Here is a 26,757-nt window from a genome sequence, read left to right on the forward strand (position 1 = left end):
ATCTATGCCAACAAGTCTGGCATTGTCCGAGACAAAATCAAGAAATTACAAGAAGACCTCATCAAGCGAAGAAAAGAATTGTTCGAAAACCCGCTCTGGACTGAACTTAATGGACTCCTCCCTTACCTCCTCCCTGTCTTGGGCCCCCTTCTTTGCCTCCTTTTACTTATAACCTTCGGTCCCTGGGCATTTCGCCATCTCACCAACCTAATTAAGAAACAAGTTGATGCCGTCCTTTCTAAACCTACCCAAATTCATTATCAACGGCTGGCATCAAAGGACGCGGGAGAAGACTACTATGGCTCCCTCCCTACGGGGACGACATGATAACCAGAGGCATGTCTACCCTCTCCCTTTAAGGAGAACAGGGTATGAGCACCGGGGTGAGTGTAAAACAAAGTATTACAAGGGAAGGTCACAGAACTCCGACCTCCTCTGGTGTTCCCTGTGAGCACGCCTGGCTTGCATAGGGGTTGGTATCTAATCTATCAAAAATCAATTTCGGCTCTGCCCCTCCCCCCAAAAGATACCAAGAGCCAACGATGGTGGATTCAAAAAATCCACGGGGGAGCCAGGCCCCTACTCCCTCGCCCGGTTAATGCTCGCCTTCCCTTCTGTCTTTGAACAGAAAGGGAGGAGATGTCAGGAGCCATTTTAACAATAGTCACCATTTTAACAAGTAACAGCCATTTCATGTAAGCCTTTCTCTTCCTCCTCAGAAAAGCCCGTGCACGCCAAGCCAACACCTCTCCCACCTCCTCTTCTCATACCACGCCACTATCACCCCACTGCTTTTACGCCTATCATAAGCTGCCACACTCTGTGACATCCCGCCCCTTCTTCACTATGTATATAAGCAATCGCCTGACAATAAAATTTTGAGGCTTGATCAGAATCTTGCCTTGCCTCCATTCTGCGTGTCTCCTGTCTCTTCCTCTTTTCACCAGCTACAGGTAGTCCTCCTCGAGCCCACGTTCTTACCTGTCCCGCAGGACGGGACAAATACTCCAGCCCTCCTGGGCCTAGACCCCCCATGAGATTTTTCACCATTTCTTGGAGTCCATAGTGAGGCATTCCCCCTCCCCTGAGAACTTAAAAACGTGGTAAAACTTTTTTTAAAAGATGGCTATCCAATGAGAAACACCAAGGTCCACACATAGCGGAGCAGAGCAGAGGTGTAAGGTCCCTGGTCTACAGACATGAGCAGAGCCGCACAGGACGTATTAACGTATCTAAAGAAAAACATGTCCATCTACAGAGGGCTGGTCAGAAGTGACAGCACAGACAAGGCGAGGAAGAGCCCAGCAAGGGCAATGCCCATCTGACATTGTGCGTGAGTTGAGGTGGCACCTCAGGCGGCAGACGTGGGGTCGGCCCAGCAAGGCTGTGCCTGGGGGGATGGGTGAGTCCGGCCACCTCAGCCCTTTCCATTAAACACTGGAGTCAGCCGGTTCCTTTTCTGATTCTTTTCTCACATTAGCCTTCAGGTTTTGCTTCGGTGTGCCGCGGAGGCCCCTCTCTCCAGAGGGGTGATTCACTGATTGCGTGGACACAGGTGTTCTGTCTGTGAAATAAGATATATTTCTCATTGTCAAGGTGTAGTCTAGCATTCTGATTTTCAGTCAGCCCTGTGATATCGATAAGGTGAGACTGCTCTGAGCGGAAGGAGGGAGTTCTCTCTTGGTGAGGACAGAGTCTGATTTCTAAGCCTAGGGCCTAGGAGGCAGGGGCCAGCTGGGGTCAGTTTGCAGAGGCCTCTGGGAAGATGGTCATTAGCCATCAGCCCAGTCAGTACCTTCTGCGTGTCCTGGTGGCATGTGGCCTTTTTTGTTTTTGAAATTTCTATCAACTCCTATATTGCTTTTAGTTTCTGTATACAATGTAACCTTATATCTGTGTTTATTTACACGTTGTCGTTATTTCCTTTCCTCACTTAGATGGTAAGCTATGTGAGGACAGGGAGCACGCAGTGTTTCACCTGTAGTAGACAATGGAGGTGTGCAAAGGAAGAGAGAGATGAGGCATTATGTCAATTCCACAATGAGGAATAATGCAACCTAGTGTTTCTTTGAAGTAGTAAGTAGAGTCCAGCAATAGACAGACCTGTGTGTTCCTAAGAGTTTTGAAATGTCACCTTTTATTTATTTATTTATTTATTTTATTTATTTTTTTTTAAAGATGACCGGTAAGGGGATCTTAACCCTTGACTTGGTGTTGTGAGCACCACGCTCAGCCAGTGAGCGAACCAGCCATCCGTATATGGGATCCGAACCCGTGGCCTTGGTGTTATCAGCACCACACTCTCCTGAGTGAGCCACGGGCCGGCCCGAAATGTCACCTTTTAATATTCTAAGCAGTGGGAGAAAATGAATAAATGCTAACAGAATACCTAATTATTTAAGGAGCAATAACGGCAGACCCCTATTCTCACCTTCAACATATTTCAGCAAGTGTACAAAAAGAAAATGTAAAAATATTAGAAGAAAATAGAAGCAGTAGTTTTTATAATCTTGCAGTGGAAAAGAGCTTTCTAAGCCTGATATCACAGCAGAAACCTTTGCTAGATTTGCCTGCCTTGTCTGCGACACCACCAGCAAACTCAGCAGTTAATATGCCGAGCCCAGGACAAAGAGTTTTCCATGTATCATATGATTTAATCCTCACAACAGTCCTGTGAGGAGGACATTATCATCCCACTCTACAGAGGAAGGACATCAATTTAAGGCCACCATTGCAAAACCAAAAGCAGAACCCAGATTCCCCTGACTGCAAAGCCTGCACACCTCACTGCCACTCTGTTTTACCTCCTTAAAGACTAAAAAGAAACACTGGGAAATATTTGAAACATGGAAGTATAATGAAAACCATTGGAAGGATTAATATATATAATATAAAGAGTTTTATAAACCAGCAAGAAGAAGGCAATCCAGTGGAGAAAGGGCCAAAGGCTGTGAAGAGTAGGGAATTCATCGTCTATGCTGTCGCACCTGTGGCCCTAGCCTGTGGCTTACAGGGTGCGAGTCTTATTAGAGGCCTTTGTCACTTCACGGAACAGTCTCTGATAATTTCTTTTTGTACTCAATCCATCTGGAATTTGTTTAATTTCTTGGCTTCTAGTGTGGTTTTAGGTAGAAAATCTAACTTAATTTTCCCTTCATGAATATTCAATTGCTTTAAGGCAGTTTTTAATTGTGTGGTCCATTCTTTCTTTAGTGATCTAAAATACCATCTTTACCTGGACTCTTCTCTTCTTTGATCCAGTTGTCTTTTCCTGTGCCAGTACCAGGATCACACTACATAATTCCAGTTGCTTTATAACATATTTTGAGGTATATTTTTGGTAGGGCAAGCTCGTGCTCTTTGGTCTTCTTTTTCATACATTTCATAGCCATTCTTGCCCATTTTCACTACCAAATGCCAGTTGCACAAATTTTGTAAAAAACTGTCTCAGGATTTGAATAGGATTACATTGAATTTGTAGATTAATTTGAGAATTGACATCTTTACAACATTCTAGGATCATGGTATCTCATGCCACATATTTATATCTTCTTAACAGCATTGAGAAGAGTTTGTGTTTTCATCACATAGATCATACACATCTTTTAAAATGTTTATTCCTAGGTATTTTACACTTTTATTGCTGCTGTAAATGGGATCATTCTTCCGTTTCGTAATTAATTATTGGGGGTACATAGGAAAGGTATTGAGGTTTTGTATACTGATGGCTTGATTTTGTACCTAGCCACCTTACTGAATTCTATTACTTCCAGTAAAGATTTAGTTGTTTCTCTTGGGCTTTTTACATTTTCCATCATTTCATATGCAAATAATGATAGTTTTATCTCTTCCTTTCCAATCCTGATACCCCGTTTACTTTTCTTATTGCATTTATTAGGACCTCAAATCAACAATGATGATGGTAGCTGTCATAATAGGTGTCATACTCTTGTTCTTGACTTTAAAACCATGCTGTTGTTTAGGTTTCCGGGAGATACTTTTATCAAGTTACAGATGTTTCCTTTTTTTCCTACGTTTAAGAGTTTTTGCTAGAAATTATCCGTTGAAGGTTTAAAGAGTCAGTAAGTGCCAGCTGCATGCAAGACCCTAAGCTAGGTACTGTAGAAGAATGAAAGAACTGTTTAACAGGATAGAGTTCCTGTTCCCCAAAAAGTTATCTTACCAGGTAGATAAGACTTCAAATAAATAAAAGGAATGAATAAAGATTTGGAGATAGTGGTCACTGTGATGGATAATCATGATCCTGTTTTTTTCCAAAACAGATTTATTCTCATAGAGAAGTACCAGAAAGGTCCCCAGGGTAAGTATTAATCTGGCAATTTTTAAACTAGAATTTTAGAACTAGAGAAGAACTTAATATTTATCTATTTCAATTCCCTCAATTGCAGTGAGAAAACTGCCAGAGGCAGGAAGAATACTTCCTTAACCCAGGGCTCTGCGTGACCCCAGCAACAGTAGTTCCCCAGGCAGAGCTGAGTTAGCAGTGACTAGCAAGGATGCACCTGCTGTCCTGCCAAGAAAGAGTGGAGGGGAGAGGCTTTGGTGGTGCCTGTTCCTTCTGCTGGGGAGTGGGCACCAGGCCAGGCCAGAGGCCTTCTTGGAGGCTCTGGAGAGGGGATAGGGAAGGCCACATGATATCGAGGTAATTCAAGGCTCACAGAAGGTAGAATACATGAGTCCTTCCTCTAAAGTGACAGGAAAACCTACCTTCTTATCCTACTGGATTTGGGGCCCCACTCTCTATTCCTTTTATCCAAACCTCACAGTGTTTAACTAGGAGAGCCCTCAGGCAGTAGTTTGTCTCTTCCTTTTATTATAAGGAAACAGAAGGAGAAAGGGAAAGTATCTTGCCCGATGGTCTCACTGCAGTGATTGTCAGAAGAGGCTGGCTCTTTTCCTAGCGGGGGATTTCTCCATTGATTTTACGGTGCTTGGGCTGCGAGCTACATTTTACGTCACAAATCAGTACACACATATATAGACACAGGTAGTTTCTGAAATGATGCACTCTGATTTTTTCATATTCTGTTTGATTCAGAAAGAATATCTTGTGTTTTAGTGCTAGTCATGTCCTTTAAACTGGTTCCACCACCCACTCACTCATCAGTGACAGCCTGCAGTATTAAAATCAGTGGCGTAGATAACCTGGCTAGTTGAACGCAGGCATTTGTTTGATGTGATTCAACTTCTAGGATAAAGCTTCTAGGAAAACAGAGGCACCTCATCCCCCACCCCCCAGCAGATGACGCTTGTGAGACAGTCTGAAAGGGACTGATGTAAAATGCTTCTGGAGACAGCAGACCCTTCTGCCCAGTGTGGCTGTGCACTTTGTTCACTGCACGAGGGCACTTGGTCGAGGAAGTATATGGGGCTGACAGTCCTGCCTGTACTCCATGCTGCATACACAGTTCTCCCCAGAGACGTTGTGAGGACCTTTAGGACAGACGAGAGCTTCTGGAAGCCCAGCATGCATGAAATTTTTTTTGAAGGTCCCTGCTCTGTGGTGATTTACTCATTGTGATTATGGACTGAGGTGCACATTTAGTCCTAATAAGACCAGAGATGTACATTGTGAGAGACATGGAAAATGGCATTACTAATTGTCTTGTGCATGTGTTTTCTCCCAAGGGGCTGTTTCAGATTTCTGCGGCATAGGAAATTCTCAGAGAAAAATCACTCTCAGGTAAATTTGAGAAGGATTCACTCCTGTGCCCAGAGATAGCAGGGGAAATGCAGAATTAATATTTCCCCTTTTCTTTTCTAGAAAGGCTTTTTCCTGTTAAGGAAGCCTCTGTGGCTTAGGGATATATATAAACCGCCGAGTGCTACCCGCCAGAAAAACATGGCCAAAAAGCTGCATGACAAGAAGTCTTCAGATGAGGATGAGAGGTACAAGAATAGAGGGTAAATGATTGGGAACAATTTAAAATTTGTATCTACAATGAGGAGATAATGAAAAGTTTTATTTTTATTTTATTTTTTTGTTGGCTGGTCAGTAAGGGTATCTGAACCTAGGACCTTGGTGATGTGAGGCTGTGCTCTGAGCAGCTGAGTTAACTGGCCAGCTTGTTAGTTGCTGTTTTCAAGAGTAAAAGCCTTGACATTGTTTTTCTTATCCTAGGGTGCTCCGTGAATCAGCTGGAACAGAGGATTCTGTGTAAATAGATATGCCTGATGAGGGAGAGGAAAGCGAGGTGCGTGAGGGGAACACAGAGTGACCCTGTCCTGCCTCAGGCCACCTGCAAATCTTATTTTCTCACCTTTCAGCACTGTGCGTAAAATACTTTTTTTTATTGAAACATATAAAATTCATAAGCAATTCTAGCCATATGGTAAGAAATTAAAATGTAAACAGTTAAATATTTATATATGAATAACCAGGGCCATGGGCAAGCAAAGTGAGACTGAAGGTAGGATCTGTCATGGGAGCCAGTGGTCCTTTTGAAGGTCTACTTTTGAAAGGGGGCGGGCAGCCAGACCTGGGCCTGGTGACAGGTGGGTCCACAGTGGGTGGTGAGGGCAGTTTATTCACCAAAAGCAGCACAGAAAGCCAGGGCCCTGTGGGATTGGGAGGGCATGGGGTATGAATGAAAGGCTGATTCAAATACAGAGCCAAGGGTGTGATGGGGACACTGCAGCTAAAGGTGCCAAGAATCCACAGGGACCAGGAAGCAGGAGCTCACAATTCCCATTCAGGGCCTGGGACCTGCCACGGCTCCTCTGCCCCTCCACCCCTTTCCTGTCCCAGCCCCCCATCTACCAGCTTTGTGGTGAAAAGTAAAACTGAAACAGCTTCAAAAGGGGAGGACCCTTCTGCCACACTTGTCCTTCAGGCTGTGAGTGTCTGGCCTGAGCATCACGGACACACATCTACACAGGACCACCGAGGGTTCTAATCGCAATTTGCCATTAACCAATGTTAAATAAAAATTGTAGGAGGCCGCTGTTTTGGACTAAATTCCTGCACTAGGCCCCAACAGACAAGACTAAAATTCAAAATGGAGTCACCCCTGCTAAATTCCATGTCAGTTAGGTTGTGTTCTGACATTCTGAGAAATCAGGTAAAGAGATAACAGGCAGTTTCCTGAACAGGACAGTTTAAATCTGCAATAAGTGTGATACAGAAGCTCATTTTGCTTTAATCCTGACACAAAAGAGACAGCCAGAAGTATCCTGATGTAAACTAGTCAGTCATTTTTCTATTGTTCTGTCTTCCTGTCCCCACCTTACAAGAAAAGTAACTTTGAAATGACTGAGCTGCTTTCTTGTTGTTTTGCTGTCTTCAGCCCTCTTCTGTCTATAACATCAGCCCACTTTGCTCAGCTCACTGGGACACTTATTTCATTTTAGGGAATGAAGTGCTGCTGCAATAGAGATTTTAAATCTGTTGTCATTGTGTCCTTTGACATCAGACTTCTTGGATGGAGGGTAAGAATGTGTAAAAGGCCTAGCACAGGGCCTGACACACACCAGGGACAAACGGTATCTGTAACTCCCCATTGCCACTTCCTAAATGAGTGTGCAAGAGTAGAAGTCAGTAGTTGTTAAATCCCTCAGGGCAGCTGGCTTCCTCAAGGGGCTGTGTGGAGTGTGAGCCTGAGGGGGCTGCTGGTTGCCCTGGCCCCACCCCAGCAACTTGGGTAGACCTGGGCTGGGCAGCCACATTTACATTTAAACAAATAACCAGCTCCTGCTGGCCATCAGGGGACCAAAAACATACAAACAAAAAATGGTCATGGCTGTCTCTGCTCTCAAATAGTATGGCCTGAAAAAGTTAGCACAACCAAGGAATATCCTCAATGGAGAGAAAAGCCCTCACCAGTGAACATCCACAATCCTAAAATTCACATTTGTCTCCTTCCTTCCAGTTCCTTCCACCCAGCTTTGTTATTTTACCTATTTTCCCTTAGAGACATTTGGACAGTTAAGATTTAGTCCCTCCTTATTTTTGGTCAGCTGGTTGGTGCAGGTTCCCTCCTTTTATGACCTGTGCCAGGCACTTGCAGGAAATACCAAGAAAAATGATTGCTCCAAACAGCTTATAGTTGCTAGGATGGGGGTAAGCACAGAATATTACAGGAACCCAGTAGGGGTCCCTAACCCAGCTGGGGGTTGGGGGGCTGCAGGCTGGGGATGTGTAAGGAAAGCTTCCAGGAGGAGCTGATGGAGGACTCCTGAGTTGCGTCTTAAGGGATAGCGATCTCTCCCCTCAGGGCCATTAGCACAGCTGGAGATCACACGATTTCCCAGGTGTGTGTGACTGCCAGGACAGCCACCTGGTTGTAGGGCAGCTGCTCTTCCTGCCCATTTTCCTCAGGGAGTTTTCCTGGGTCTTGATGACCTAAGCAGGGGTTGTTCAGAATCCTGTGTTGTCAGTGGTCCCCAGTAGCCATCCCGATCAACACATCATCCCATCCCTGGCAGAAGGAAGCACCTGCCAATTCTGATTGTCCCACGGAGGAAGCCCTGGTGGCCCAGTTGTGTGAGCCCCCTACCCCCAGGCGCATGAATCAGAACTCACCATGCTCTGCTTCAGGAGACCCACAGCGTTCGAATGGATTAAAATGTCCAAACCAAACCAACCCTTCCTGGCGGCCCCAGCCCAGCTCCTCTTCCTTGTCTGCAAGCAGAGAGAGCAGTCTTGATTTAGGGGCTGGAAATAGCAACATCAGGGTGAGGATTGTGGCACTTAAGACAGCTGGACTGGTCCCACACCTCATGTGACTCATTTCCTCCGTGTAGGCAGTCACTCAAGGTGGCGCGGCCAGCTTCCTTGCCTCTGTTTTTCCATGATTAGGCACAGAAAGCAGGGAGGGCTTGAAAAAGTGAAAAAAGGGAACTAGAACCTGTTCCCACAGCACACTGACCCCCGACTGCCTCCCTCTTCTCCCAGCCAGTGAAAAACCTCAGATTCAGAAGGGAGGGGGCAGGGCCTGGCTACCTGGGGTCCCGGGGGCCTGCTCAGAAGCAGAGAGAGAGACAGAGGTGCCCAGCGAGGATGTCGGCATCCTTCTCGCCATACCTCCCTCACCTGCAGCCCTCTATGAGCAGGGCCAAAAAACCCTGTGTGCTGGGACAACTGGATATCCGCGTGCACAGGATAAAGTGGCACCCCTTCCTTCCTTCCCTTCAACAAAGGTTAACTCAGCGTGGATCATAGACCTGAACGTAACAGCTAAAACCACAAAGCTCTTCACAAAGCAGAAAACATAGGAGTAAATCTCTGTGACATTGGCTTAGGCAATGGTTTCTTAAATATAGCACCAGAAGCAGATGGAAGAGAAAAATAGGTAAATTTTTATCTACTCATCAAAATTTAAAGCTTTTATGCTTAAGGGGGCACTGACAAGAAGGTGAAAAGACAACCCACAGAATGGGAGAAATTATTTGCAAATCATACATCTGATAAGTGTCTAGTTTCCAGAATATATAAGGAACACAAACAACTTGTATTAGTTTGCTAGAGCAGTAGTAACAAAGTACCATAAACTGGGTGGCTTAAAACAACAGACATTTATTCTCTGATAGTTTTGGAGGCTGGCAATCCAAAATCTAGAAGTCAGCAGGGTTGGTTCTTTCTGGAGATACTAAAGAAGAATCTGTTCCACGTTTTCTCTTAGCTTCTAGTATTGCCAGCAATGTTGACATCCCTTGGCTTGTGGACATGTTACTCCAGTCCCCGCCTCCATTGTCACAGGGTGTTCTCCACTGTGTCTCTCTATTCACTTGCCATTCTCCTCTCTGTGTGCGTCATTCTCTTCTCATGGGTACAGCAGTCATACTGGATGAAGGGCCTACCCACCTCCAATATGCCCTCACTTTCTTTTTTTAAAATTATTTTGGCTTCTGACTGATACAGGGATCAAACCCCAGACCTTGGTGTTATCAGCACCACACTCTCCCTACTGAGCCACGGGCCAGCCCTGGAGCCTTCTGTTATGGGGGCTATGCTATGTGGGAGCAGGGACCAAGTGAAGGAACTGAGCTGGTAGGTGGAGAAAGACATCCAGATGAAGGTTTGTTAGCAGGGGGAGTGGGGTTTCTGCTTTAGCGTCTCTGCCCTTTTTCCCCTCAGAGAACTGCCTTTCATCATCGTCAGCTATGATGGTACTGAGAACAAAAGCACACTAAAGAGGTGGAGAGAGGAAGACTTGCACTACATCTGGACATGAGGCAGGACAGTATGGGGCACTTGAATGTGAGGAGACATGGAAGATCTGCAGATAGGCCAGCTGACTGGGGGAATATCTGTCTTCCAGCCTCGGGCATGAGTACTGGGCAATTGGCCATTGGGGACCAATGGAATAATCTCAATGGAATGTTCTGAGTAGGTGGCCACTTTTTCAAATGATGTCTTTTTCTCCTTTTGTTGTTGCTATTTCATAGATTTAAGTGTTGGTTTATTTTCCTCCTCTCTAAATGGCACTCCTATGTTTGCTGACTCCTAATTTATTTGACTGGGATGTATAGCTGTGGCCTGACAAAAAGCTGCTCTATGAGTCTTCCTTTTCAAAAGCAGTCTCTTCTCTTTTGACAGTTGAGGAGGCATCTATAAGAAACCCAGAAAGAGCTTTCATGAAAATATTAAAAGCCTGGAAGAAGAACACAAGCACTGAGCTGACGATTGAGCCAGAGAAGTCATCCTCAGAGAAAACTTGCATCATCTGGTCAGATATGAATGAGGAGCTAGACCTAAATGATAAAAGTGAAATTATACATGCACTAAATTACCTATTATCTATCCGAGGGAAACCTAGAAAATATACAACCAACATTATTGCCATTCATTAAACTGCTTTTTTCAAATATACAGGATGAAGATGCATCCCTGGATTACTTGAAGAAAAATATACAAATAGCCCCTCTCTCATACCTGAATCCAACAATTCACTCTACACAATTAAATTGGGGAAGCTCTATTTTCTCGAAAATTTGTTAGATACGGAAATTCAAGAAAAAATCGATGAGTTTAAGAAGAAAGAAAAAACTACCATGCTTATGCAGTCTAGTCTTTTAGGTCCCAAACTTAAACACAAAATATTGTTAAATTAGAAACTGCCCAACCACAGGAGAACAGCCTGGCAAAGATTGAGAGTGTAGGGAAAAGGTTGCAGAGAGTGTACAGAGTCCTCCAGCGGTGAAGAGGCGTGAGGAATGAGTACTTCAAACAAGTGAGGGAGGGATCAGAGAATCACTGAAGGATCAGAGCATTGGGAAGGATCAGAGAATCATTGAGGGGTCAGAGCATCACTGAGAGCGCAGGAAAAAGGCTGCAGAGAGTGAACCGATTCCTCAAGTGGCCAAGAGGCAAAAAGAAAAGACACTTCAAAGAAGTGAGTGATCTGGCTGGCCCGTGTCTCACTTGGAATGGCGTGGTGCTGACAACACCAAGTCAAGGATTAAGATCCCCTTACCGGTCATCTTTATATACGGGGAAAAAAAATTAGGCAGGCAGAGAAACAACACTGGATCCGAAACTGGAATTCTGTGAGGCGCCTCCTTAGCACGGGGCCCAGGGGGAGAAGGGACAAGGAGATGGTTTGAAGGGGAGGTCGGTCGCCATATCCTGTTTTGAGTCTTGGGGACTGAAAGAGGGTACACTTTGGGGTGGTCACATTCCTTTGTGTCTTCCTAAGTTCCCGCCCAACCCCGATGTGTGCAAACGTGTCCCAGGGCTGCAATGTGGATGCATGTGATGCCTCCTATCGTCGTGCCGGGACAATGAGGCTGCCTTTGAGCCTCCTGTACTGCCCCAGTGAGATGTCTGACCCCGGGTTTCCAGACTCAAGCTCCCTCTTTTAGCAGCATCCAGCTTGGGAGGAGGTCCCGTGGAGCCAAATAGGGGTTTAATGTAACAGTATGTGTCAGGGGTTTTAATCCGCACCGCAAGATGCCTGGCCAGACACCAAAAACTGCTTCAAACCTACTGAACCCAAATCTTCCCCCATCCCCACCACACCTGATTCGCCGGGACTTTGAGCCACTGGTGGGGGGTATTCCTGCCTTCCCTGAGTGGATCATCACTGTAGGAGACAATAAATCAGTCTCTAAGTTATAAGTAAACAATGCAAGAGAAGTCGCAAGGTACTGCTGCTGAATGAGAGATGATCAGTTCTAGTTCTGCAGCAGGAAAGCTCAACAGGGATGCGACAGGGAAGGGCTGCTGGAAGAGGTGGAACTGGAGGCAGTCCCTGGAGAATGGCTCCAGTGTGGATCAGCAGGGAAAGGAGAACACACATCGAGCAAGGGGAATGCGGAAGAGGGTGGGACTTACATTTCCAGAAATGATGGGCTAAGTTATTCACATCAGCCCTCCCACTGAGAACAAGTGCAAATGCTGGATAAAGGATTTTTTAAAAAAATCTTCTCAACAGTATCACAGACATTTGACGAGAGATGAATTTCCAGGCCAAAGCCTAGAGAAAATGGGATCCCAGAGAGGCACTGGGAGACAGAGCAGAAGAAATTACCCAGAATGCAGAAAAGAGGGGCAAAAAAAGAAGAGAGTTTGAGAGACATTGAAAAGGAATAACATAATTTAATCAGAGTTCTAGAAAGAAAGAATAAGAGAATGTGGCAAGGGCTGGATGTGAAAAAACAATGGCTGAAAAAATTTCAGTACTGATGAGGCAGCAATTCACAAGTTCTGGAAGCCCGAAGAGTCCCAAGTAGGATAAATAAAACAGAATCCACCTGTACATACATCACAAGGAAACTTTGGAATGCCAAATATAGGGAAAAATCTTAAGAGCAGCCTTCTCGACAGCAATAATGGAAGCCATAAGCCAGTGGAATATCTCGAACGTGCTGAATGAAAATAACTTACAACCTAGAATTCAAATTTTCAAACAAGTAAAAACTAAGAAAGTTTACCATCAGCCTCACCAAAGGAAATTCTAAAGGATGCAATTCAGGCAAAAGGAAATTGATCCCAGATGGAAGGTCTTAGATGCGAGAAGGGACGAAGACTTGTACACAAATGTTCATGGTAGAATTATTCATAATAGCCAAAAAGTGGAAGCAGCCCAAACACCCATCAACAGAAGAACAAATAAAATTTAGGGGCTCGCTGTTTAGCTCAGTTGGTTAGAGTGAGGTATTGATAACACCAAGATCAAGGGTTCAGATCCCTGTCCTGCCCAGCCACCAAAAATAATAAACAAAAAATTGATATATTCCTACAATGGAATATTATCCAGCCATAAAAAGGAGTGAAGTACTGATACGTGTTATGATGTGGACAGACCTTGAAAACACTATGTTAAGTGAAAGAAGCCAGACACAAATGCCACATATTGTGTGATTCTGTTTATATGAAGTGCCCACAACAGGCAAATCCATAGAGACAGAGGTATGTTAGGGGTTGTCAGGGGCTGCAGGGAGGAGGGAGTAATGGGTACAGGATTTCTTTTCAGGGTAATAAAAATATTATGGAATGAGATAGTGGTGATGGTTGCACAATCTTGTGAATATACTAAAAATCACTGAATTATACACTTACAATGGTGAATTAAATCTCAGTTAATGTTTTTTCCTGGGCTGGCTGGTACAGGGATCCGAACCTTTAACCTTGGCGTTCCAATGCTGCACTCTAACCAACTGAGCTAACTCGCCAGCCCCAACATAATGTTAAGTCTGGCCCTTTGGCTCAGTTGGTTAGAGCGCAGCCTTGGAACACCAGAAATAATTTTAAAAAGAAGAAACGAGGAGTGAAGATACGTAGCTAAAGCTAAACAGCTACTGACGACAGAAACAGTAACAGTGACGTCCACTGAGATTAAAAGAATGAACAACACATGATAAGGTACCACATAAATGATAAATGAAGTGAAAGTGTTCTGTGGCTTAGGAGGAAAATAAGTAAAGGCAAGTAAGTAAAATTGAGACTTTGATGCGCATTGTAGTTTTTAGGGTACAAACAATATGCCCTATATAAACATGTAAATATAGGATGTAATCTGGAGGACAATCATTAGAAGAATAGAAACAAAGGCATGGAAGTGGCAATAAGGTCTGGTGTGGCCAGTTGGGGAACCAGCCGATCTATTTATAGTAATGCCTGGCTGTCTGGGACAAGTGTATCTGGATGAAACAGGGATTACAGGAATCACAGGCAGGAACTTAACGATTGCCTGATTCAGCCCACTCTTTTCAAAGGTTCGTCCCTGTAGTTCAGAAATTGTCAGGTATGTGTTGGCTCCTCCTGGGTGCCAGGCATGGTGTTAGGTGCTGGGGCCACAAGGGGTGCATAATCCCTACTTCATGGAACCACATATCCAGGAGGGAAGGCTGGAGATGAGAGCCAGAGCTCAGCCACGCAGGGACTGGCAAGTCAGACTAAGGAGCTCACCTCTGATGCCAGGAGCAGTGGAAAGCCATTGAAAGGCTTTCAGGAGGGGGGACATGATCATTCCAGCTGCTGAATGGATTGGAAGGAGGCATGAGTAGCAGCAGACAGCTACCCCAGAGAGCTTTCTGAGAGACGGTGAGGATGGAGCGCAGTGGGCAGATGCAAGAGAGAATGAAGAGGTAGATGCTACAGGATGCAGAGAGAACTGGATGTGACTGTGAGAAGGTCGAAGACCAGGAAACTGAGAAGCAGAGGTCCAGCACCCTCAGAGAGCTGGTGGCTATGCCAAGGCTGAGACCAGGCCAGGGTCTTTCCACAACCCTGTGTTTGAGACATGCGAATACCCAAGTGGAAACAGGCAGATGAGAAGCAGACACTCTGGAGCCAGGAGGCTGGGATTTGGCCTCTTGGGCCTGCCTGTGACAGTGGAACCTACAAGAGGCTGAGTTGTCCAAGGAAAGAGTGTGAAAAAGAGACAGAACTTTGGCACACACCTGAGCCCGCACGTGGAAATGGAACCAGCAAGGATCACAGCAGGGGACTTCCAATAGAGCCTTTAACAGACCACAGGTGTCACCACCGCAGGATCCTGGGTCTCTCCTTGCCTCTCTGAGCCTTGGCTTCCATGGCAGACAAACTTTCAGATGTTCCCACCTCCTGGTGTCCCGGCCATTGTGTATCCCTCCCCTTGATTGTGGGCAGGACCAATGACTTGCTTCTAACCAGTAGCATATGGCAAAGTGGATGAGATGTCATTCTTATGACTTCCTTACATTATACAAGACTCCCCCTTGCTAGCCAGCTCACTCTAAAGGCTCTCCTTGCTGGCTTGGTGAAGCAAGCAACCATGTTGGGCATGACAGTTCCTTTTTTGTGTCAGCTTGGCTAGGCTATGGCACCCAGCTGTTCAGTCAAACACTAATCTAGATGTTACTGGGAAGGTATTTTGTAGATGTGGTTAATATTCACCATCAGTTGATTTTAAGTAGAGATTACCCTCAGTAAGGTGGGTGGCCTCACCCAATCAGTTGAAAGGCCTTAAGAACAAAATCAAGTTTCCCTGAGAAAGAAGAAATTCTGCCATAAGACTGCAGCGTTAGATCCTGTCTGAGAGGTTCCAGCCTGCTGGTTTGCCCGGACTTCAGACTTGCCCTCCTCTGCAATCGTGTAAGCCAATTCCTAGGAATAAGTATCTCTGTGTGTGTGCGTGTGTGTGTGTGTGTGTGCGTGTGCGCGTGTGCGTGTGCATGTGCGTGTGTGTCCTACTGTCTCTCTGGAGGACCCTGACTGATACACTGGCAAAGCCCATGTGGAAAGGAACTGCCTTCAGCTGACAGCCAGCAAGAAGCCAGAACCCTCACTCCTATACCCAAACCTCCAGATGAGAACACAGTCTGGGCGACATCTTGAGTACAGCTTTGTGAGACCTTGAGTAGATCCAGCTAAACCATGACTGAACTTCTAACCCATAGAAACTATGAGATAATAAATGTATGTTGTTTTACGTCATTAAGTTTGCAGTGATTTGTTATGCAGAAATAGAAAACTAACACACTTCTCCATCAGTAAAAGGAGTAGAATAACAGTAGCCATTTCACAAGGCCATTATGGAGCTTACGTGAGATAATCCAGAAGGGTGCAGGACACAGTGCCCCAAATATGGCACCTTGGAGGTTACTCTCTGACTTTCTCCAGCCTTTCTGTGTGAGAGCTGTCCATAAAAGAATCCTTAGACCTACTTCCCCTGAAAGCAGGTCATAGACCCTCATGGGAGAGGGGTCCTTCCCTATGCCAGGTGGGGCTGGGGGGGGAATGTCATACAGAAACAAAGAACCTGAAGAAACGCCTCGCTTGGTCTCCTCCCACCCCCAGTTTATTACCATTAGATCATACCCCTTTTTGTCCAGTCACGTTTCTCCACAACTATCGACTTCCTTCATCAGACTTAGCATAAAAATACAGTTTTCCCTGGGTCTTTGGATCTTCATTTCTGAAGCCTCCTGTGTCACATAAAACTGTGGTTAAAGACATTTGTTATACTTTTCTCTTGTGAATCTGTGATTTGTTGTAGCCTTGTCAGCCATGAAGCCTGTGATGGGTGAGGAAAAGATGTTACTTTTGCTCCCTTACATGCATCAGTAAATGTTAACCCTGCTTTTTAAGAAATGATTTAGCATTGGTCAGAGAATCAGAAACAGAGCTAGGACGGTCTAGATTCATGGAGCACCAGGACTCAGTATATCTCATGGAAGGGTGAAATGGCCTTGATTATTTCAGAGAAACAGGAGGCAGCATGGTGATTCAGTGCACACACTTTGGAGCCAGACTGCCCAGTCATTCTGGTTCTTTCATATATTAGCTTTGTCACATTAGGCAGGTGACTTACACCTCTCTGTACCTCAGTTTCCTCATCTGTAACATAATGTTAAGAATAGCACCTGACACATAGTAGGGCTCCACGAGTGTTAGATGCTATTATTACTTATTTGCCTCTAGCCCACAGCCCTACAACTCCAAAGGATTAGGAGGTGAAATCAATTTAATGTAGTACATGTTTATCTACACCACTGTAAGCAAATAAACGTGAACCAATAGGCAATTACACTTCTGAGGCTGTTCATCTTGCATAAGCTTCCTCTACTCTTGTTAAGGGATTCTGATTGCGTGATCTCCCCAGGAGTGTCTGGGGAATGGGGAAAAGAACAGCCCGCACAGAACTTGCCCTGCATAGAACTTTGTCACTGAGACCCCAAATCCCAGCACCGCTCACTCCTTCTGTTGCTCTGACCTGCATGTCCAGCAGAGGGCGCTGTGGCGTCAAAATGCAAATCTCAGATGCTTTTTCTCTCCAACAAGGCCTGTGACCGGGAGGGAGGTTACGGCCATGGGCAGTGGGCCGGACTCCAATCAGACCCTTTCTTCCAATGAGTCCCTTTTTATCAGCACTCAGCAAACTCCATATCACTCACTGCTCACTTTTCCAAACCTCACCCTGCTCTGTGAAGTGTTTTCTGAAGGCTCCAAGCCCTCTAAACCTCCCTTCTTTGAACCCCGGAAACTTCATTGTAGCAATGAATTATCAGGCCTTATGCTGCTTGCTCTGTTACTGTTTCCAAATTCCATGGCACACAGCTGTAAGCCTCGGTCTCGCCCTCCAAAGAGCCTTCTGCCAGCCACTCACAGCCTTCTCTTCAGTCCTTTTCCAACTTCTCCAGATAAAACTCACTCACCCTGCTCAGCTGAATTCTGCCTCAGTCTACTAGAGGGCAAAGGAGTATTTTTTTCATTCAATCTTTCAGCAGACAATTGTTTGGGGTCAAGGTTAGCATCATGCAGAAATAAAGATAGCTACTGGTCAGCAGCCAAAAAGAAAGAGCTAAACTTCATTGAGCACCTACTGTGTGCCAGGCATTATTCTAAGCAATTCATGTAATCCTTACAACAATTCTATTAAGGTTGTTAAGCCCATTTTACAAATGACATAGTTTTGGCACAGAGTGGTTAAGGGACATGTCTAAGGTCACACAGCTAGTGGTTGAGCCAGTATTCAAACCCAAGTAGTGATCACAAGATGTGATCTGGACTTTTAGTAAAGATGTGGGGCTCCATCTGTGTTCTCTAGAACTGCACTGTCCATTATAGGAGCTGCCACCCACACTTGACTATTGAGCACAAGACTAATCCAAATTGAGATGTACTATAAGTGCAAACAAAACACTGAATCTGAAAGACTCAGTTTGAAAAAAATGTAAAATATGGCATTAATAATTTTTATATTGATTACATGTGGAAATAATATTTGAGTCCATTGGGTTAAATAAAATGTTATTAAAATTAATTTTACCTGTTTTTTTTTTTTTTTTTTTTAGTTTTTTGAATGTGGCTACTAGAACTTTTTTTTTTTTTTTTTTTTTTTTTTTGGCACTGGCCAGTTCAGGGATCTGAACCCGTGACCTTGGTGTTATAAGGCTGTGCTATAACCAACTGAGCTGACTGGCCAGCCCTACTAGAACATTTTAAATGGCATACGTGGTTCAGCTCACATCCTATTTCTGTGGGGCAGAGCTGCTCTGGGAGCTCTCAGCTCAGTGGAAAGACAGGGTAATACAAATAATTCTAAAACAAGAGAAAATGTGGTTTGTGTTCTGAGAAGTGAGAACAAAGTGATATAGGAGCCCAGAGGTGGGAACTCCTGGGGGAGAGGGTGTCAGGGAAGCTTTCTCAGTGGAGGCAGGTTCCAGCTGGATTTCCAAAGGCGTGTAAGATCCTGTAGGGTCCTGCCTTCGAGAGAAAAGTCATGGGGACAGCAAAGGCCAAAGCAGCAAAGGACAGGGGATGGCAAGTCAGGCAGGAGGCTGGGGTGTCTAGTGTTCCCAGAATGAGGAGAGGGAGCCAGGGCCTGTGGACTTCAGATCGTCGGGGCCTCCAGATGCCCCAGGTTGGGGTGGTCCTGGACAGACTGGGGAAATTTCCAGCTCAGGAATGGGAGAGAAGGGGGCAGTGAGCATCAGGGCCCCTGCCTCTTCTTTCCTCTGCCCCCAGTCTCCCTCCCCTTCCCAGGTCCTCCCTCCCTGCTGCGCCCAGGGCAGAGCATGGTGAACAAACTCCTCGGAGGATGCTGACTGTGGGAGGAGAGCTCTTGAGGAGCGTTTCCTGCCTTTGCTCACAACTGCTTCCTGCCCAGAGCTCCCAACACTTGACCCCCATCAGATCCCTTCCTCCCAGGGGAATTGGGTGGCCCTGCGAGGGCTTCACAGGTCCAGAGACCCAAGCTCCTTAGCAAGTGGAAGGAAGCAGGATCCTGGTTGTCTCGATGCCAGCCTCCTGGGCCCTTCTGGGGACCTGGAAGCTAGGACTTGCCCTGAATCTCCTGGGGACAGATTTTGGAGGAGGGAGCCTGAGACTGTGTCTTTCTCCCTTGGGTTAGGACCAGAGCCCTACTTTCCTTCCCTCCTTTTAGCCAGTTTACCTTCAGCCCCCTCACCATATTCTCCCAGGTTCTGAGATGTGAGACCAGGCTTCAAGGAGAGTTTTGAGAGCCCACCAAAGGTCTGTATAAAGGAGCCAGATCTTTCTTCTTCATTTTCTAAACCTAAGCCACACCCCACCATTTGCATGGACTGTGTACTATCAATACTTAAAATGGGGAGAGGACCACCCAAAACAACTCAGCTCCTCTCAGCTCAACCATGAGCCTCCTGCCCTGCCTCTAGAAGTCAGCCCTGCCCTGTTCCTTTCATAAACCCTAGGAGGTGTCCCTCACTACCAACACACCAACCAGGAATCCCAGACTCCTCCAGAAAAGCTGCACAGGGGGCCAAGATGTCCCCAGAGGAGCCTTACTCCGTCTATCTTGCCTTGCCCCTTAATCACCTGCTTGGACCAGTGTTGTACATTTCACCCCACTTCCTGTAGACCCTTTAAGGCCAGGGCAGAATTCCCTTAGAGGATGAGATCTTCTCTTTCAGGAATGCTCAGCCCTGGTCCACGGGGAAAGGAAGGCCCTGTGGGTGTAGGGAGTGCAGACCTAGCTGGACGTCCTCCACTCCGAGTGCTCCAGAGCCCCCATTGTACCAAGGGCTCCCCCTGATGGGGATAGGAAAAGCCTACCAGAGGCCTGGGGGAGGGAGGGGAGGACTCTCGAGGAAACTAGTGGGAGTCAAGGGCTTGCAGACCACCCCGACACTGTCCCCACCCCTCTACTCCCCTCAGGGACCAGATACTGAGGAGTGGATTTGTGTGAACCTAAAAGGAGCTCTGGGATTCTATCTCTTTTTCATTTTCCAAGCCTGTGCCACCTGTCTGGCTCATGTTGAATCGGTAGGCTGTAGGTACCCAGCCCTACGCTGAGGCTGCTCTGAATGAAAGAGAAGCCCAAATTGCAGCATTGAGCGTCAGGCCAGCCAGGGGAGAAGAGGTGAGTCCCCGACTTTATCCAAAACAGAGCCTCCTCCCGTCCCCAAGCACCTGGTGCCCAGACATCTTTCCTCTGATTGCAGCCCCTACCTCCAACTCCTCAAAGCCCATTCACAACCTTCTCAGACTCAGTTATGCATCCAAGACTGAGGACTGGGAGAGCATGGTCCCTGCAGGCCACCACAACTGTTTCAGACAGGAAGAGAGACAGGCCAAATAAGAGGGAGGGGAGAATTGGGTGGGGGGGACACAGATTCTTTCCCTCTTCCTAGCTTGTATTCGGGTGATTTCTTGTTACTCCTGCAGTGGGGATCTCACAGCTTGGATCATTCTAGGATGGGCTTGATTTCAATCCTCCAATTCCATGGCACCTGCAAATATATTCTTACTGGTTCTGATTTTTGATTTGGAAGATATGGTTCTTGTATGGCCTATTCCCTACCCTGCCCTCAAAATTTCTCTCCCCTCCCTCTCCAGGGGAAAAAAAATCCCCCCAGCTAGGCCCCTTCTCCACAGCCCAAACTCTACCCCTGCCTCCCAGTCTCCAATCCAGGAAGCCAGCCTTTTGCTGGCTAGGAGTGGTTAGAGAAGAGTTGGGGGTGCCTATGGGAGGTCTGTTTGTAGTTCAGATTCTTCTCATTCCAGGCTCAGCAGGATCTAAGGCGGGGGAGGATCCTTGGAGCACCAGCTGCAGGGAAGGAAAGCTTCCTGGAGAGAGGAGGGAAGTGTGTTTTCTTCTCTTAATGACTCCTGTCCACAAAGTAGGACCCTAGGACCAGCCTCTCCCAATTCCATCCTTGCAGTCCCCGCAGAAGCTGCCTCAACGTTAAGGCTCCTCCCAACAAAAGGAGATATTCAGAGCTGAGGCCCCGATCTCTTCCTTGCTTCCTAATGGGTCAGTTTCTCTCTTTTGAGGATGCTCAGAGATGTTTATAAGAAGTAGGGGAGGGTGGTCAAAAGAGGGATGCCTGGAAGAAACTGGGTTACCCCCAGCTTCTAAGAGATCATGTCAGTCTGTTCCCAAAACTGAGGTCCTCTATAGATTTTTTTGGAGATCCAAACCCTCCAAACCTGGCAGTTTTTTTCTAGAACGTGTGTGTGTTTGTGTGTGTGTCTAGATTTTGACTTTAGCCCAGCATTAGCATATTTATTCCTCTCTACAGCCAACCCCTAGGCTACAGAATTCCTCAGGGGTTAATGAGACTTTCCCAGCCTTGGGGAAAGCAACCTGAGATCCTCCACCCCTAGAAGGGTTAGAAGTCTTAGAAGTCCGACACCTGCTCCACTCCCGGGAAAACTTCTTTCTCCAGCTGCCTCTACCTGTTCTAGGGAGGAGAGGAAAAACGAACACTAAAGACTTGTCCTGAGTGTCCCCTAGGTGAAGTTACTACCACTTTATCTAATCCTCCCAACCCTTTGAGAGAGGAGATTAGTATCACCGTCCTATAGATGAAGAGTCTGAGCTTCAGAAAGCTTGAGTGACCTGTCCAGGGGAACGGAGTAGGGAAGCAGGATTGAGTCTTTGGAGTCCGAGTCCAGGGCGCTGCCCCAGCACCACCTCGTGACGAGGTCTGCCTCGTGTGCCTGTGCTCAGGCCTCCAGGCTGACCTCTGGCTGACATTCTCCTTCCAGGTTACAGAGCAGCATGTACCACCCTAAACTTCCTTTCCCAAAGCAATTATTGCTACAGATCCATTTTCTCATTCAATCTTCAGAAGAAACAGGACAGATTTATTATGCCCATTCTGCAGATGCAGAAACTGACACTCAGAGAAGCAAAATGACCCACTGAAGTATCAAGGCCAGGACCCAAGCACTATTAAGTACCAAGGCCAGGACCTAAGCACTTAGGTGTCCTATGTCCTCTTCAAGGGTTCTCACCGTGGTGTCCAATGTGTTTCTTACTTCACTCCTTCTCAGATTGGAGACCACAACACATCTGCAGTTAAACATGGCTTCAAGGGACTAGATAATCGTGTCAAAACTGGAGGCTGGAAATCTGGGCCCTAGAAACCTGGCTTACACATTTCTCCTCCTCGGAGCTTAGCTTCTCCCCATACAGAGCTGCCCTCTGTTTCCCACTGAGTGAGACTCCGCCTGCCTCGATGCCTTTGACATGCTGTTCCTCTGCATGTGATGCCTTTCCTCTCTGCCCCTGCTTACACACGTCTTTCTGTCCTTCACCAGCAGCTCAAAAGTCAACTCCTTCCTAAGCCTTTCTCCAGGACAAATCTCTTTTTCCTTTGTGCACCCACAGTACCCTGTGCACACCTCCAGAGTAGCTAATACTCAATTATGCTGTAGTTACTTGTGTACTGGATCTCCCCACTAGGTTGGGACTCCTCAAAGGCAAAATGCATGTCCTCTGCACCAAGCACAGTAGGCAGAATTGGTGCAGCCAACCTCCAGGAGCTGCCCAGCCCCCTGACTTGCCCAGGCCCATCGGTCACCTCCCCATGTGCCAATCTGCACTCTCCCTCTTTCTCGGCCATTCTTTATTCTAACACAAGTTCTAACACTTGGTCAGTTTATTCTCGGATTTGTCTAAGTAGACTATAGAATCTTTGTAAATAAAGAGTATTTATCTTTTCCTTTCTGATATTTACACTTCTTTATCCTGTCATATTTCATTGCCTGGGGCATCTGGGCAATGACAAATAAAAGAAATGGTAGTGGGTACGTGTGTCCTGTTCTGTCCTTCCCAGAAATTCTTCTAGTGTTTCACCGTACTCCGGGATGTTCTGGAGATGGCTCGCACTGGCTCTAAAGAGCTGATGGCTGACTTTTCAGGAATTTTATGAGCCAGTTGTTAAACTGTGGATGGCTGGAAATTGGCCATGGCAGGAACATTTACAGCACAGAAACTGGCAATCACTACAAGTCAATTGTCCCCAGCCCATTGCTAAACATTGACCAGCACACCACTGCCATTAGTCTTCATTCTCAATATCCCAGCTTTCATCAGAACAGGCCACCAGGGTCTGATACAGGAGGATAATATAATAATTCAAATATCATATACGAATAAATAATTATAAATGAAGGCAAGCAAAAAACACCAGAGAGCTGAAAATATAGGTAAAATTGATCATAACTAGGTAAAAATAAGGTCTGAATACTGATAATAATTGGAAGAGATTAAGAGAATCTTGTAAATAATGGAGAATAGATTCAATGTGGCTTTGCTGCTCCTGTTATTATTCACCGAGTTCAAGTTTATTCCCTGAATTAAAATACCCGTGGATGACGGGGATCTGCTGGTGGGGATGGGCCTGGGGTTGAGATGGGTGCCGGAGGTGGGGCCAGCAGAGGAAAAGAGCAGACACCAAAGCCAGCACCTGCGTTTGGGTCCTGGCTCCACCCCGTCCTGCCATGAGACCTTGGGCAAATCAGTTAGTCTCTCGGAGCCTCGGTGCCCCCTCTGTGAAATGGGGATACAAACACCTCCCTCGCCATCACCGACTGGCAGACTGGGGCTGCCTGCTGCCCTAGGCTCTCTCTGTTTTCTTTCTCCTTAGTTGAGCAGGTCCAGGTGGGGTTCTGGACACCCAGAGAGGTGCTCTATCCCCTGCCCGGGCCCCAAAGCCCCAGCCCCCACCCTGCAGTGTCCCCAAGCTCAACAAGCTGCTCCTTCAGGAACCCTACCCAGAAGCTGGTTCCCAGGCACTCCTAGTACCTGTCCCTGGACTCCAACATCTGGGGAAGAGCAGGTCAAGGTGTGGAGCTGAGGCCGCAACCGGAGTGAGGCCAACATGGCCATGTCTTAGGCAATGCTGTGGGCTGGGATGCAGGAACGGCTAGCCCAGCCGCAGGAGGCTCAGGTACGGCTCTGACAGCAGGAAGGGGGTCTTCTTTACTCCCCAGGATTCCCATCTGGTCCCCAACCCACGGCAATCTCCCTCCAGCACATCTAGGCAGGGAGGAAGGGCACCAAGCATTGAGTTCAACAGATGTGGGTTCAGTCTGGCTCTGCCATCTACTAGTGTGTGACCTTGGGCAGCAAGAGTGAAAGAACAGCTGAGACTCATGCGGACTGTCTGTGCCCCAGCATTTCTCAGCACTGGATCTGCATGATCTCACTGAGTCCTCCAAGCCCCATTAGGTTAGTACCAGGATCAAGGCCTTTTGTAATGGGATCCATCACTGATGACCTACCCACCCCTCTCTCTCCCCCTCTGCATCTCCCGTTCCCCAGCCAGGGGAAGGAGAGTCATTTGTTACCTGGAGAGACAAGCAGAGAGACCAGGAATGTCTCATCGAGGCCCAGTCTTTGGACTCCACACCGGTACTCCCCGGCATCCTGCAGGGTGAGGTCCCTCAAGGTCACGGTGAACTGGAGCTCTTGGAGGCTGTCACGGATGGACACCCTGCCCTCTGTTGTCTCCTGGCCATCTGCTCCCACATAGATAGTGCCAGAGCAGTGGGAGAAGAGGAGCCAGCCCTCCTTGCGCCAGTATTTCCTGTTCTCCCTCAGCTCATTGCTGTAGGTGCACTGCAGGGACACAGTGTCACCTTCAAATCCGCTGATCTCCTTTGGGCCCTCCAGGGCTTCATAACCAGTAGGGGTGGAGGTTGGAATTCCCTGGATCCAAGTACCAGGGTCAATACCGGAAATTTCCATTTTACCGAGAGGAAGAAAGGCTTTCCTCAGTCACCCCTTTTGGGGGCAGCCCTGTAAGAGCCAGTAGCCCCCCTCCCTTCGGGGACAACTTGGGGCAGGGCCGTTGCTGTTTTCCTAAACCTCACATATTGAAGGGTTGGGAGGGGGGAGCCCTAGACTCAGACACCCGGAAGTCTGAAGCGCAGCACTGCAACTTAGTAGCAGTGTGACTTGGGGGAAGTCGCTTGACCTCTCTGGGCCTCTGAGTTTTCTCATCTATACATTTGATCTTAGCTAAAAGACTGAGAAGCCATTTTTTCTCATCTATAGATGATGATAATATCCGACTTCATTGAATTTAAGATGGTATATGTAAGACACAGCATAATTTTACATACCATTAAGAAAATACATTGCCAGTTGAACAAGTGACAGTTATAAGATGAATCCTGGTTTCAGGCGTTAGAAAGTTAAAGAAAAAAATCAAGCCTATGAATTCATGAAATGTGATGATTCCTCATCTCTCAGGGTTGTTGGGAACGGCATAGCAGAGACTCAAATGTTTGCTGAGTTTAACGGGGCTGCGGTATAGGGGGTGTTTGTCTACCTTCAGGCTTGGCACAGAGCAGGAAAGTGCAGGTTAGAGAGGTAAAGCTACTCCCACAGCCACACAGCCATGAAGGGGTTGGAACGCAGAGACACAGCGGAAAACCTGGCTCTAGGTTCCAGGAACAGCCAAGTTCCAACCCCCCTTGGAGGGCTGAAGAGGCTGAGCATGGGTGGGCTGGGGTGAAGCCGGGAAGGACCAGGCGGGTGGGCACGGGGATGGCCGCATGTGCACCAGGGAAAGGAAAGGTTGGTTCAAGAGATCCTCTCTCTGCAGACCCAAAAGGCGAGCTGGGGCAAGTGCCCCACGTCCCTCCCACGACCCTCGACCCAACCTCACCTGGGAGCACCAGACAGCCCCACAGCAGGATCAGAGGCCGCATCTTGGACGCCACAGGAGCAGACACCTGGAACTGGAGCTCCTCTCCGGGCCACGCGGTGCTTTAACTTCCTCCTGAAGCGCAAGATGTGGACGAGGAAGGAGAGGAGGGGCCGTGCGGGTCACCCCTCCGCACGCCCGGCCGGGGAGGCGCCTCTGCTCCGCTCTTGACTTAGAGCCCCGCGTGCCAACCCTGGGCGTCCCTGCCCAGCCTGCAAACCCACGCGAGCGCTTCTGCCAACCTCGTGCCGCTTCCAGGGGGCCTGAACCTTGGTCTGTGCGCCCGGAGGCGTTTGTGAGTAGAATTCAGGGAATCCATGTCTTTTGATGGGAAAAAAAAGACATATGGACTTTCGTGAGCATCTAACTGATCCTTGGCTTTTCCTTCTGCTGGGCGCAGTGTCAGCAGTGCCTGGAACTGTGTTAACAATAAAAATCACAGACACCAGCACGTCGCGTCGTTGCCCCCATCTCGAAAATCGTGCAGACCCCTCACCGCTTGGAAAACACCAGTTACCAGACCTGCCCCTCGGTGGATTAGTGAAAGCGCTAATAAACACGCTTACTGCTGTATCACACGATTACAAATATTTCGATAACCATTCACTACTGTTAGCTTTCTTTAAGCGTAAGTATTTTATTTTACGTATGTAGGGGGTCCGCGGCTTCACCGACCGCTAAGCGGTGGGTGGGAACGAGCCCCTTTGCCCCCTTGGCCCTCGCCTCCCGGTGGGCGCAGTACCGTCCGGGGCCACGGGGCGGCGGTGCAGGCGGGCGAGCCGCGGGGCTGAGCGGATGCCGTGGAGTCCCGGGCCCGCCGCTGCCGAGCTGGCTGAGCCGTCCTGGAGTTCGAACAAGTGAATGAACGGCTTCCCCAGCGCAGAT

The 26,757-nt window shown here is 47.3% G+C and overlaps 2 protein-coding genes across 10 annotated transcripts in view; one reads left to right on the top strand and one right to left on the bottom strand.

Moving 5' to 3' along the window:
• LOC134365178 (leucine-rich repeat-containing protein 37A2-like) overlaps positions 1-24,514 on the top strand; it is a 124,113-nt gene extending 99,599 nt beyond the window's left edge. For 5 of the 9 annotated variants that reach the window (XM_063081381.1, XM_063081384.1, XM_063081385.1 and 2 more), the window contains 5 exons: positions 4,284-4,321; positions 5,650-5,704; positions 5,786-5,910; positions 6,143-6,292; positions 10,559-15,880. In XM_063081381.1, the coding sequence (XP_062937451.1) occupies positions 4,284-4,321; positions 5,650-5,704; positions 5,786-5,804 (112 nt within the window). In that variant the 3' untranslated portion in view covers positions 5,805-5,910; positions 6,143-6,292; positions 10,559-15,880. Of the gene's footprint in view, positions 1-4,283; positions 4,322-5,649; positions 5,705-5,785; positions 5,911-6,142; positions 6,293-10,096; positions 10,349-10,558; positions 15,881-24,482 lie in introns of those variants that run through there. The other 4 variants (XM_063081380.1, XM_063081383.1, XM_063081386.1 and 1 more) reach the window with 4 other exon arrangements.
• Positions 24,085-25,876, bottom strand: LOC134365099 (CMRF35-like molecule 9). The gene is made up of 3 exons (XM_063081282.1): positions 25,837-25,876; positions 24,509-24,847; positions 24,085-24,197 (listed from the first exon to the last, which is right to left on the bottom strand). The coding sequence occupies exons 1-3, from the start codon at positions 25,874-25,876 to the stop codon at positions 24,085-24,087; spliced, it is 492 nt and encodes a 163-aa protein (XP_062937352.1).
• Positions 25,877-26,757: the final 881 nt, after the last annotated feature.

This window comes from Cynocephalus volans, chromosome 16, assembly GCF_027409185.1.
Source record: "Cynocephalus volans isolate mCynVol1 chromosome 16, mCynVol1.pri, whole genome shotgun sequence".
In the NCBI taxonomy this organism is placed as follows: Eukaryota; Metazoa; Chordata; class Mammalia; order Dermoptera; family Cynocephalidae; genus Cynocephalus; species Cynocephalus volans.

Bases quoted from the DNA above. Each gene is read 5' to 3' on its own strand.
- LOC134365099 (XM_063081282.1), bottom strand. From the start codon at position 25,876: ATGCGGCCTCTGATCCTGCTGTGGGGCTGTCTGGTGCTCC. The intron at 24,848-25,836 runs CAGGTGAGGTTG...CCTCCACCCCTA, and splicing joins GTGGGGCTGTCTGGTGCTCC to CTGGTTATGAAGCCCTGGAG. The intron at 24,198-24,508 runs GTAACAAATGAC...CTCCCTGCCTAG, and splicing joins CTCTCTGCTTGTCTCTCCAG to ATGTGCTGGAGGGAGATTGC.